Source organism: Simochromis diagramma, unplaced genomic scaffold, assembly GCF_900408965.1.
Source record: "Simochromis diagramma unplaced genomic scaffold, fSimDia1.1 OVJJ01000656.1, whole genome shotgun sequence".
NCBI classification, from domain to species: Eukaryota; Metazoa; Chordata; class Actinopteri; order Cichliformes; family Cichlidae; genus Simochromis; species Simochromis diagramma.
In genome coordinates this window covers 573,239-583,642 of record NW_024387038.1, presented here as the reverse complement: position 1 = coordinate 583,642, position 10,404 = coordinate 573,239, and the positions used below count along the sequence as shown (strand labels likewise).

The 10,404-nt window shown below is 38.3% G+C and overlaps 2 protein-coding genes across 3 annotated transcripts; one reads left to right on the top strand and one right to left on the bottom strand.

The window, feature by feature from the left end:
- Window positions 1-976: 976 nt before the first annotated feature.
- LOC120740918 (transmembrane protein 272-like) lies at window positions 977-4,762 on the bottom strand. The gene is made up of 5 exons (XM_040043456.1): window positions 4,646-4,762; window positions 3,126-3,185; window positions 2,988-3,038; window positions 2,695-2,859; window positions 977-1,260 (listed from the first exon to the last, which is right to left on the bottom strand). The coding sequence occupies exons 2-5, from the start codon at window positions 3,178-3,180 to the stop codon at window positions 1,052-1,054; spliced, it is 480 nt and encodes a 159-aa protein (XP_039899390.1). The 5' UTR covers window positions 3,181-3,185; window positions 4,646-4,762; the 3' UTR covers window positions 977-1,051.
- Window positions 4,763-4,792: 30 nt separating this feature from the next.
- Window positions 4,793-9,895, top strand: LOC120740927 (cornifelin homolog B-like). 2 transcript variants are annotated; one of them, XM_040043468.1, is made up of 4 exons: window positions 4,793-4,816; window positions 7,523-7,621; window positions 8,715-8,860; window positions 9,621-9,895. In XM_040043468.1, the coding sequence occupies exons 2-4, from the start codon at window positions 7,525-7,527 to the stop codon at window positions 9,708-9,710; spliced, it is 333 nt and encodes a 110-aa protein (XP_039899402.1). In that variant the 5' UTR covers window positions 4,793-4,816; window positions 7,523-7,524; the 3' UTR covers window positions 9,711-9,895. The 2 variants fall into 2 exon arrangements, with proteins under 2 accessions (XP_039899402.1, XP_039899400.1); XM_040043466.1 differs by lacking the exon at window positions 4,793-4,816 and adding an exon at window positions 6,292-6,470.
- The last annotated feature ends 509 nt before the right edge of the window (window positions 9,896-10,404 follow it).

Genomic DNA, 10,404 nt, shown 5'->3' with positions numbered 1-10,404 from the left:
AAACTGATCTCACACTGCTTCAATAATGTTGAGATGTGTGCAGATGCACTCACACCTGCCTGCTGCCACTCCTGAGCCGCCGCTGCACTGGTGGCACTGATCCCACAGCTGACGATCCTGGTGCTTGCTGGACTTTCTTGGGTGACCTGAAGCCTTTTTCACAACAATTAAACCTGTTTCCTAAAAGTTCTTGATGATCCGACAAAAGGTTAATTTAGGTGAAATCTCAGTAGCAGCAACCTCCTTGCCTGTCAAGCCCTTTTTATGCAATGCAATGATGGCCGCATAAGAAGAATGATTTCAAGCATCCCCTTTTAAACACATCCAGTGTGCTGTTCCAACTCAATCAGCATGACATAATGATCTCCAGCCTTGTGCTCATCAACCTTCTTTCCTGTGCTACCGAGAAGATTATTGAAGCGGTCTACTTTTATGCCAGCGATGAAATGCAGTGGAAGTGGGTTTTTTGGGATTAAGTTCATTTTCATGGCAGAGATGAATTTTGCAATTCAGCTAATCACTCTTCATAATATTCAAGAGTATATGCAAATTGCCATCATAAAAACTGAAGCAGCATTTGGCCACGACTCTACTGCTCAAGACCACTTTAAAAAAAAAAAACTCTGGTTGCTTGGAAGCAAAATATGAAGAAATGATGGGTGGCTAAAGACTTTTGCACATGAACATTCAGAAAGTAAACAAGCATTTTGATACACGACCAATTTACCCTCTGACTAAACGGCTCTATCCAATAAATATTCTGTTTTGAGCTATTTTAAATATTCTTGTTCATTATTTTGCCTAACATTATATATATATTATTAAAAACATCCAGTCAAATGTTTAGATAACAGAAATCTGCCGTGAAAATGATAAAAAAAAGATTAAACATTTTCCACTAAACTTTGTATTTTACCTGTAAATTGTGACATTTCTCTGAAAAGAAAAAAAGTGTGTTGTGTTATTAAAAGCTCTAAACATATATAAGACACATATCAAAGCCAAATTCCAACATGTTCAAAGCTTCATTTTTTATTTATTCATTTTCTTTTCATCCCCGCAGCAGTCTCCGAGTGTTATCATCATCAGCCTCTTGTCGTTTGCGACAGCAATAGGACAAGAGGAGCACACCTAACAGGATGTAGGTCAGGTTGGTGCTCCAAAATGCAAACAGGTAGAGCGTCTTGTTGCAGTATGGATCGGCTTTTGTTGTGTTTTTATTGTAGTTCGGTTCATAAATGGAGTAGATCATCACATTACCTGGAGAAATAAACAAAAGAGACTCAGAGGTGCTTGCTCACTAAGAAAATAGTGCTGTAATGCATTAATTCTCATGCCACGAGAAAATCAATCTGTTCCACAACATTAACAGCTTCTCAAATGTGCTAACTCATTATTTTTTGCTTTGGTGTTTAAAGCTGCACAAATTCATTTCTGGCCACTCTTTATTTCTCTGTTGTGAATGATCTATTTTAACTTTTAAATCAGTGAACCAGTTATTAAATGTAAGTCAACGGATCTGTGCAGAGCTGAATTTTTCACGTACTTGAAATAAAATAAGGAAATAGCTCCTCTTTAAATTTCTTTTGAATAAGCATGTCTTACACTTCCAGTAAACAAAGGGAAACAATAATATGAGACTCAACAATTATTTTTATTCTTTGTCAGAGACACGAGTCTGAAACCTCTATGTCACGTATCCATTCATGCAATCAATATGAGTACTACTGTACTATCATGGGGACATTCAGGACTTTCTGTTGATACCACATTTGTGCGGGTTGTGCTAACAGAGCACATGGACTTTGCAGCTTCCACATTTCATGGCCACAGCTGTCATGATTCTATTGCAGAAACTGTCTTTATCAGTTCAGTTTCAACTGTACTGAAATTACCTTCAATTTTTTTTTTTTTTTAAATTTACATAGCACGAAACATGAAAACAACACAGCCGCCACAAACATGTGGTCCTCTGATTACATCTCACAGAAAACAGACAACCAGGTTTTAGGAAATAAAAATTCAGAGCACACAAACCAGAGGGAGGCGCTCATTTCTGAAGGTATCATTAAAACTGAAACCATTCTTCAGCATATATGTGGTCACAGCATTGCTACCTCAGGCTACCTAAGATATGAATTTACTGGTTTAAGCAGATTCTTGAAGATTAGGCTGTCTAGAAAGCCTGAACTCTTTTAAACAGAATCCAACAAGGCTGCCTCGGTCTGTAAGACCACGGAAAGATCATTGATTTTACAGGCTGGTGTGCTGCAGTATATCGTTACGTTACAGCCTTCTGTGATCAAACAAGACCTGATGCATCACACGTCTAAAGATGATAAGGAACAAATAAATAATAATTAAAAAAATGATGGAACATGTTTCTTTCAAACAATACTTACATTACCTTCAAAAATCAAAATATCAAAATATGTTTTTCTGGCTCTCAGGAGGTTAATCTTATTTTCCCCACATGCACTGATAGATGGTTCCTTAACAATCGTATTATTAGCTCTAGTTTTTTTTATTTTAGATTTGCAACATCAGCTACTCTTTTGCTCTTTTGTTTTGCTACTTGGTTGGGAAATTAACAAAAAAAAAAAAATCTGCTTTGCTTGTGCAGGCTGTCTGTAATATTTCTAAAATCAGCTGACTTTTGCTGTTAAGAAACTGGATTCAGCTCTCAAAGCTCACCTGTGATGAACCAGCAAACATAGAAGATGATGGCCACAGAGCACAGAACGATGTTGCAACAGTTGTAGCACCAGCTCAGTGCCAACAAGATGGGTATGAGTATGAAAAAACACATATAGACGGGGATGAAGGGCTGCCTCGGACAGTCGGTGCTGTACACCAATCCTACAGGGCACAAGAATAAAGATAAAGATGAGTGTCTTTATTAAACACCTTTGATTATTTGATTTTTCAAACTTTGTTTCCAGCATATAAATTAAATTCAAACATCAGTAGATTCATCTCTCACTTACCAACTATCCCTTGAGCAATGAATATGATATCGAAAATCACCAAGGTACAATCTGAAGGAAGGCAGTGATACTTTTAGTCATAAATGACACCATGCAGCAGCTGCAGATGTGCAAAAATGTTTCAAATTACTCTCTTACTTAATATTACTGCCCAAGGCCGGCAGATGTGTTGTGACCTGTTGCTGTCTGGCATTATGCCTGGAAAGAAATCAAACATACGAAGACACAAAGAGAGCCACATGATATTCCTCCGCCAGTCGTCTCTATTTCTCAGTTACGTAGCAAAAGAAAAGATTTGTTGAAGAAGGACCAGCTCACCAAAGAAAAGTTTCATTTAAAACTTATTTATCACTGCAAGATCTAAACGCGTGTCAGTATAGTCAGGGAATGAAACTTAAATGTATTATGTGAAAGAATTAAAGTGAGATTTTTTTGCAGGCCTACCTGTTTTTGTGTCTCACCGGACTCCTTTGGAAACATGACAAGGACTGTTGTTAAAACTTGGTGACATTTAATGTGGCTATGTGGGCAAGAGCGTATTGTCTAACTTCCTTTTACAGCGTTTTCACGTTAGTGTATGCCTCTTTGTGTTCCCTTTCCATTATTGTTATATAAATTTCACAGATTTTAGAGTTATTGGGTTTTTTGGTGTATGGGTTTCCATAAGCTTCACGTTGGATAGAAGAGCTCACAGAAACATTCGCTTACATTATCACAAAGCTTCTGATAATTATTCCTTATTTATAGTTTTCCTTTTGCTGTGCGTTTCTCAGCAGAAATGAAATCTGTTTGCTGTCCCAAATCGCACTTTCTGTTTTCAGTTCCCAGGCTGATGTTCTGTGTTTTTTAAAAATATTGGTTTAGTATGTGAAATAAAAATATTTTTCCCCGATGCAACAATTAACAGGAAGTGAAAAAGATGCAGTAAGCTATTAAACTGGACATCTTTTTAAATCATCTATTTTGAAATGTAAAAAACAAACAAAGCCAAAACACCACAGATATTGAAAAATTAACACACTAGAACAGGGGTGGGCAACTCCAGTGTCCCTGCAGGTTTTAGATGTGTCCTTGAACCAACACAGCTGATTTAAATGGCTAAATTAGCTCCTGCAGTTCTCCAGAGGCCTGGTAATGAACTAATCATGTGATTCCGGTGTATTGACCCAAGGTGAGATCTAAAACCTGCAGGACACCGGCCCTCAGGGCCTGGAAATGCCCACCCCTGCACTAGAACATGGAGTGTATGTAAATAGCCTTAATAGTAGTCTAAACTAATATATATATATATAAAAAGATGGCAAACAGTAGTTTGTAAAATAATTCACAGTTGAATATTTTATTGAACAATTAATTATTAAATCAGAATATGGTCATCTGTGTCAGGGTTTGACTGAACAGAGTCAAACGCAGGACTCAGAAGTGCAAGTTTAGTTAGTTTACTTACAGTGAGGGGAACATTGTGCTATTATAAGTCTTTCAGCAGTTCTTAGGCAGCAATTTTGTTTTTCCTGATCTTTAGCATTTTCCAAAAAAAAGACTCTCCTCTCTCCACCATGCAAAACACTCTCTCACAGGGGCTCACAGGGTGGGCCGTCTTAAACAGAGGAAAGGATACATTGGAAATCTTTGTCATGATAACAGGGAATGAGACTTACAGACAAGCGAGGAGGATACTACTGCAGTCAGACCACACTCAAGTGAAGACTGAAGGTCAGGTCCCAGCTTAAATAGTAGTCTGCTGATTGCCAGATGATTCACAGGTGCTTGATTGCTTCAGGTGCCTCAGGGAGAGGGTGGACATCCCAGGAGGATCCTGGCCCTGCAAGGTAAGTGAACACATACACAGTAACCCCGCCTTAACAGGAGCCTCCCGGGGACCCTCCGGGTTCATGTGGATGACTATGATAGAAGTCCCAGAGCATGGTCTTATCCAGAACTACCGACTGAGGGATCCAGGAATGCTCTACTGGACATACACCTCTCAGTGCACCAGATACTGAAGAGCCCTCCCACGATGTCTGACATCCATGATGCGTCTCACCGAGTAGGATATGGGATATGGGACAAAAAGGCTTGGGCCACGGTTGGGGAATTGGTGATGCTAAAGGGCTTGACCAAGTACTCGAAGTGGCCCTGATGGGTGTTAAATCTTTCCACTGTCCCCCCCTCTCGTATCAGAACCAGGTGATAGGCGTTACGGAGATCCAGTTTTGTGAACACGGCTGCTACTTGTAGTAGCTCGAAAACAAAATTGTGAAAAGGCAAAGGGACTGGAGGACCATGGCTGTGTCCAAATTCAGGGGTTGTATCCTTCGAAGGCTGCAATTTCAGGCCGATTAAGTCACAGCAAAATGGCTAGGAGTTTCCAAATTCTCTATTTCAGTCATCCACCAAGGACATAGCTGCTGCTGTTTTCGTTGCTAGACAACAGGACCCTTCAATTAAACAGTCGCACGTCCGGTCTTCACGGCCTTCGAAGGACTCGGTCTTACATTGTGTACTTAAATAGAAGTACAAATACTACTGTTAAAAAAAATACTCCAGTAGAAGTTGAAGTACTGTAAAGAGTAGCTCTTTGGAGGATGTTTCTATTTTTTGGTGAAAAGCTAACTGAACTTTGTGCTTTATCAACATAATGATGAATAATATCAGTAGATAGGAATAAAAACTTTAGTCTATTTTTTTTATTCTAATTTTCTCAGCTTGAATCTGATGAAGGGGAGGAAGGAAAATTAAAAATATATTTGTATTTTCTGTTGCCTCCAGTTTAGAGGACTTTGCCTCTGAACAGAAAAATGTGTACAGTCAGGGGTTTGGTGGATTTAGCAGGTGGGGGAAAACTGGTTTTAATCGATCAGTGTGGGGGAAAAAAAAATCCTAACTCACATTAATTTGCACTGAGAGCTCGAGTAGATTTGCAGGCTGTGATCAGCTGACCTGCTGCTCTTTGAGGATGTAAACACCTGAATTATACCTGATGTGAGCAGATGTTTCATGAGTCGTCCTGGCTGATTTCCATCCTCTACACTGCCAGTAAACTGTTTATGCCATCTTTTTTCTACATGGTATGAAGGTGGAATTAATTGAATGAATTTAAGGAACTTCAGCTAAAATTCAAAAGAATCTCTGCTGAATCTCAGTTGACGTGACCTCACTCTGAGCATGAAACCACAGCCACTATGTACCTGACACTTAAAAAACGTCACTCCCTTTATCCTCGCTCCTCCTCAGTAGGGTTAGCTAGATGCTTAAATACTGCAACTTACAGATACCAGCCGTCATTCCTTTGTGGTGGCAAAAACAAAACAAAACAAACAACAAAAACACGCAGTCTCACTTTTAACCCCTGACTTTGGTCTTCCATGTGTTTCTGTTCAGGCTCAAATTAAAGGCTCAAAGGCTTCAATTCCTCTTTCACTCCCTGATTTGTAGTTAGATACTAAGTTGTTCCCACACAGAGCTCAGAGATCTGCAGAAAAGGTAGGACAGATATTTTATACTAATGAGCAGCTTAAAAGAGTCAGTAATCTTTGAACTCATGATACTTTGGTATAAGTGTTATCAGGAAGACATGCAGCTGCAATGATGGATACATTATTAATATTATTATTGTTATTATTATACTTCAACTGCAGTAACAAAATAAGTGGACTTAATGATGCATGTCACTTAGGCTGGATGCTAAATAAATATATCCATCACCGTAGAAGTGACAGCTTACATCTGTTTTACTTTCAGTGTTCTTCTGGTATTTAATATGTTATATAATTTTGATATAGCATTTTACATTTCTGGCTTCCTCAAAATGCTGTATCATTTTCAAAATGCTGCTTTCAGTTTGCCTGAGTTGTGTTTTTGCGCAAGTCACATCAGACCTCTCCACGCCATCTTGTGGAGAGGCCTGATGTTACTTCACCTGCTCTGGCTATTTCTGAAGTGATCGGCCATGAATTTGAATTTTGGCATCAAAGTTCAGACCTACGTGCACAATTACAGCAGGTTTTATTACTGCAAAATGCATTTTTAAATAGTCAAAAACTTCAATTTTGTTTTATTTATATACTGCAAAATCACAGTCACAGCTTTCTCAAAATGCTCATGTGGCCATTAAGTTCTGCATAGTGACGTATCTATTGTTCAGTTGTACTCTTAAAGTATAAAACATATACTAACATCTGTATTTCATTGGCAGCTTATTCAGTTAGTATAAGGTTATAAACATAGACACCACACAGACTTTATCAGACACCAGTTTTAAAGATGCAAAGAACACATGCATGGCCTTTATGTATGTATGTATATATATATATATATATATATATATATATATATATATATATATATATATATATATATATATATATATATATGTGTGTGTGTGTGTACATTCTTAGTAGTTTCTTGCACAGTGAACTTTTTTGTCTGTACTGCACATAAATAAAATGTGCCTCTGGTCTGAGGTCTTCATAGTGATTTACATGAAGCTAAAAATCCTGTTATCTGTATCTGTATTTGCGATTTATCTCCTCCAGCCATGGCTGTCCAACAGCAGCCCACCCAGGTGATGACAACTGCCAGTGCTGGGCAGTGGACCACCGGCCTTTGTGAATGTTGTGTTGATATGGAGACCTGTAAGTCAACCGAGCTATTTCTGCAAACAGCAGCGATTAGTGCATCAACCGTCTCCTTAGACTTTGCTTCAGACTTTCTTTGCAATCATTTAGCAGAGAGTCTAAAGTCAGCAAATATTCAAGAATTTCTTAAAGCAGTGAGACTATCTCACCAGAATGTCCAGGTAGTAGTATTATAGAGCACCAAAGTTTAAGTTGCTTTAATGGGAACAGGAATTTAAATGTTAAAACTGACCTAATCTGGTCTCTGTGTGGTTTCACTCAGGGAAAGCTGAAATAGCTCCCCCTGGAGGATACCAAAAACATCACAATGGTACACCAGTGCAAAATTTAAAGTGGATCAAACTCAGTGGAGACCTTCATGTCACAGTGTCACACAGGGACATACGTAACTGTGCTCTTCAACATGTTTTTTTAATGGATTATTATATCTCTGTATGTATGTTTTAAGATCTTCTTTCCTTTTTTACAATCAGGTAAAATGTTTGAGAAAAAAAAGAGCATTAAAAGATTTAAACAACATATCCTTTTTTTCCCCCAAAGTGACTTTTTTAAAATCAAAGACAATAAAACAAAAGATACAAGATTTTTCATTTGACATGATCACATTCATGAAACTTCTTGTAAAATCTACTAGCGTTAACATTCATAATGCCACACGTAACAAGTGCGGAGGCATAAATGCTGTGGTGGAGGTGTTTCTGCAGGTAGAAGCAAAAGAAGAAATGCTGCCCTGCTTCCGTGGTACTCTCACAGAGGAGCATTAAAGGACAATTTGACTGACTGGAAACTGGAACAAAATCATGCAGTCAAAATATGAAGAAATAGCCACTGAAACTTTCATAATGTACAATGAGCCATGCAAAACATGATGTAGACATGAGAAGAGGAAGATGCGCAAGAAACAGACAAACTGACAGCACGGAGAAGGAGAAGTGCTAAACAATGAACTCTCCATGTCTTTATAAAACAGATTGAAACTGCAGCGTTAGTAAAAATCTATGTTGTTTGCATTGTGATTTAAAACACAGTTATTATATATGAAACGTGGACATTATATATATAATAACTCTGTACGTGTTTCTCCTCAAAGGTTGCTGTGGCTTTTGGTGTTTCCCCTGCATGCAGTGTGATGCAGCCAGTAAACATGGATGGTGCTGCGCACTGCCACTGCTGGATGTTTGTGGTGTGGTGTCCTGCTTACTCCGTGGGTCCATCAGAGAGCGCCACAACATTGTTGTAAGACTGCTTTCAGATGGAGGACACTGTTACAAACTACATTTAAAAGATAGATGAGGTCACTGGAGGAGGTGCAGTTTTAAGACTTCCTAAAAGTCCTGGAGGTTTCTGCTTGGAGTAATAAGTTATGATATTTTCAGAATATAGTAAAAGTCCTGAGATTGGTCTTTATTATTGAATGTGTGTATTTCAGATGTGGTTCTAAAATGAACTTCATTGCATAAAATGTGGGAAGGAACCTGCACATGCGGCTGCAACTCTCAGATATTTGGTTACCAGCTCCACACAGCATTTTTAAAGGACATGTTACTCTCAGTGCTGACGCCAGCCTGTTGTAACAGTTAGCTGTAGCAGGTTCCTGCCAGCATCAAAAAGCTGATAGTTAGTGAATATAGTGGAGCTTTTAGCAGATAAGGAGAAAGAGACTGCCGTCATTCATTTACGTCTTTATTGTTAGTAAAAACAGATGAATGTTGAATGTTGTGATGTGAAATTTACTGTCTGGAAATCACAGGAAAACCTTCTCTGCATGTTTCTGTTACTATTCATGTTGGTTTGAGTTCAGAATAATCAGTGCCGTACCTACACAGTGGCAACCACGACAGCACCATTATATATTTGTTTTATATAGCGCCAAATCACAACAGCAGTTGCCTGAAAGTGCTTTATATTGTAAGGTGAAGAAGCTGAAATACTGCAGAGACCCCGTAACTCCTGCTGCTTCATCCTCTCTTTCTGCTTCTTCTCCTCCATCCTGCAGGGCTCGTTCTGTGATGACTGCTGTAAAGTGTGCTGGTGTTACCCGTGCGTTTGGTGCCAGATGCATCGTGAGCTGAAGATCAGGCAGTAATAGCAGCCCGCCACCTCGACTGCTGCCAGCTCGCAGGTCGTCTGTGGATAGGATGCAAACATTTCGGCTGTGTGTTGAGGGCCTATGTCACTGCTGAAGAAAAATGCTTTAAATTTGTTGTCATATTAATGTGTCGAATCCTATTTGACTTTTTCAGGCCAATAAAATCCTTTAATTTTATACAACATCATGTGTGAGATTAATTGTCCTAGTGTTCAGATATAAACTAGTCGTATTCACTAATTGTGAACTTTAATAGGATAGTGAGAAGGACGGTATCATAATATATGCAGATGAAGTTAGAGCTGGGCGATATAAGATTTTTTCATATCACGATATGTTTTTTTCATTTCAGGCGATAACGATATATATCACGATATAAGCCAAATAACTATATTTGTAAGATTTAAATGTGCCATTGCTCACAAGTAAAATGTGAAATAATCAGCAGCTTGTTTTTATTTAAATATTTATTTCCCATAATAAGTTCAACAGGGTAGATGTACTTAAGGAACATGAGACTTTTTTAGATAAATAAAGGCAAATATTGCAAACTACAGAAAAGGCAGCCACTAAAGCGTTTAAGTTTCAAAACAGAACAAACGAAACAGACTACTAAATTGTCAATTCCACTTAGAAACAAAATATTAATTCTAAAAATAAATCTTAGTTTGTTTTACAGAAGAACAGACAA

Bases quoted from the DNA above. Each gene is read 5' to 3' on its own strand.
- LOC120740927 (XM_040043468.1), top strand. From the start codon at position 7,525: ATGGCTGTCCAACAGCAGCCCACCCAGGTGATGACAACTGCCAGTGCT. The intron at 7,622-8,714 runs GTAAGTCAACCG...TTCTCCTCAAAG, and splicing joins TTGTGTTGATATGGAGACCT to GTTGCTGTGGCTTTTGGTGT. The intron at 8,861-9,620 runs GTAAGACTGCTT...TCCATCCTGCAG, and splicing joins GAGAGCGCCACAACATTGTT to GGCTCGTTCTGTGATGACTG.
- LOC120740918 (XM_040043456.1), bottom strand. From the start codon at position 3,180: ATGCCAGACAGCAACAGGTCACAACACATCTGCCGGCCTTGGGCAGTA. The intron at 3,039-3,125 runs GTAAGAGAGTAA...GCCTTCCTTCAG, and splicing joins GCCTTGGGCAGTAATATTAA to ATTGTACCTTGGTGATTTTC. The intron at 1,261-2,694 runs GTGAGCTTTGAG...TTATTTCTCCAG, and splicing joins TGTTTGCTGGTTCATCACAG to GTAATGTGATGATCTACTCC.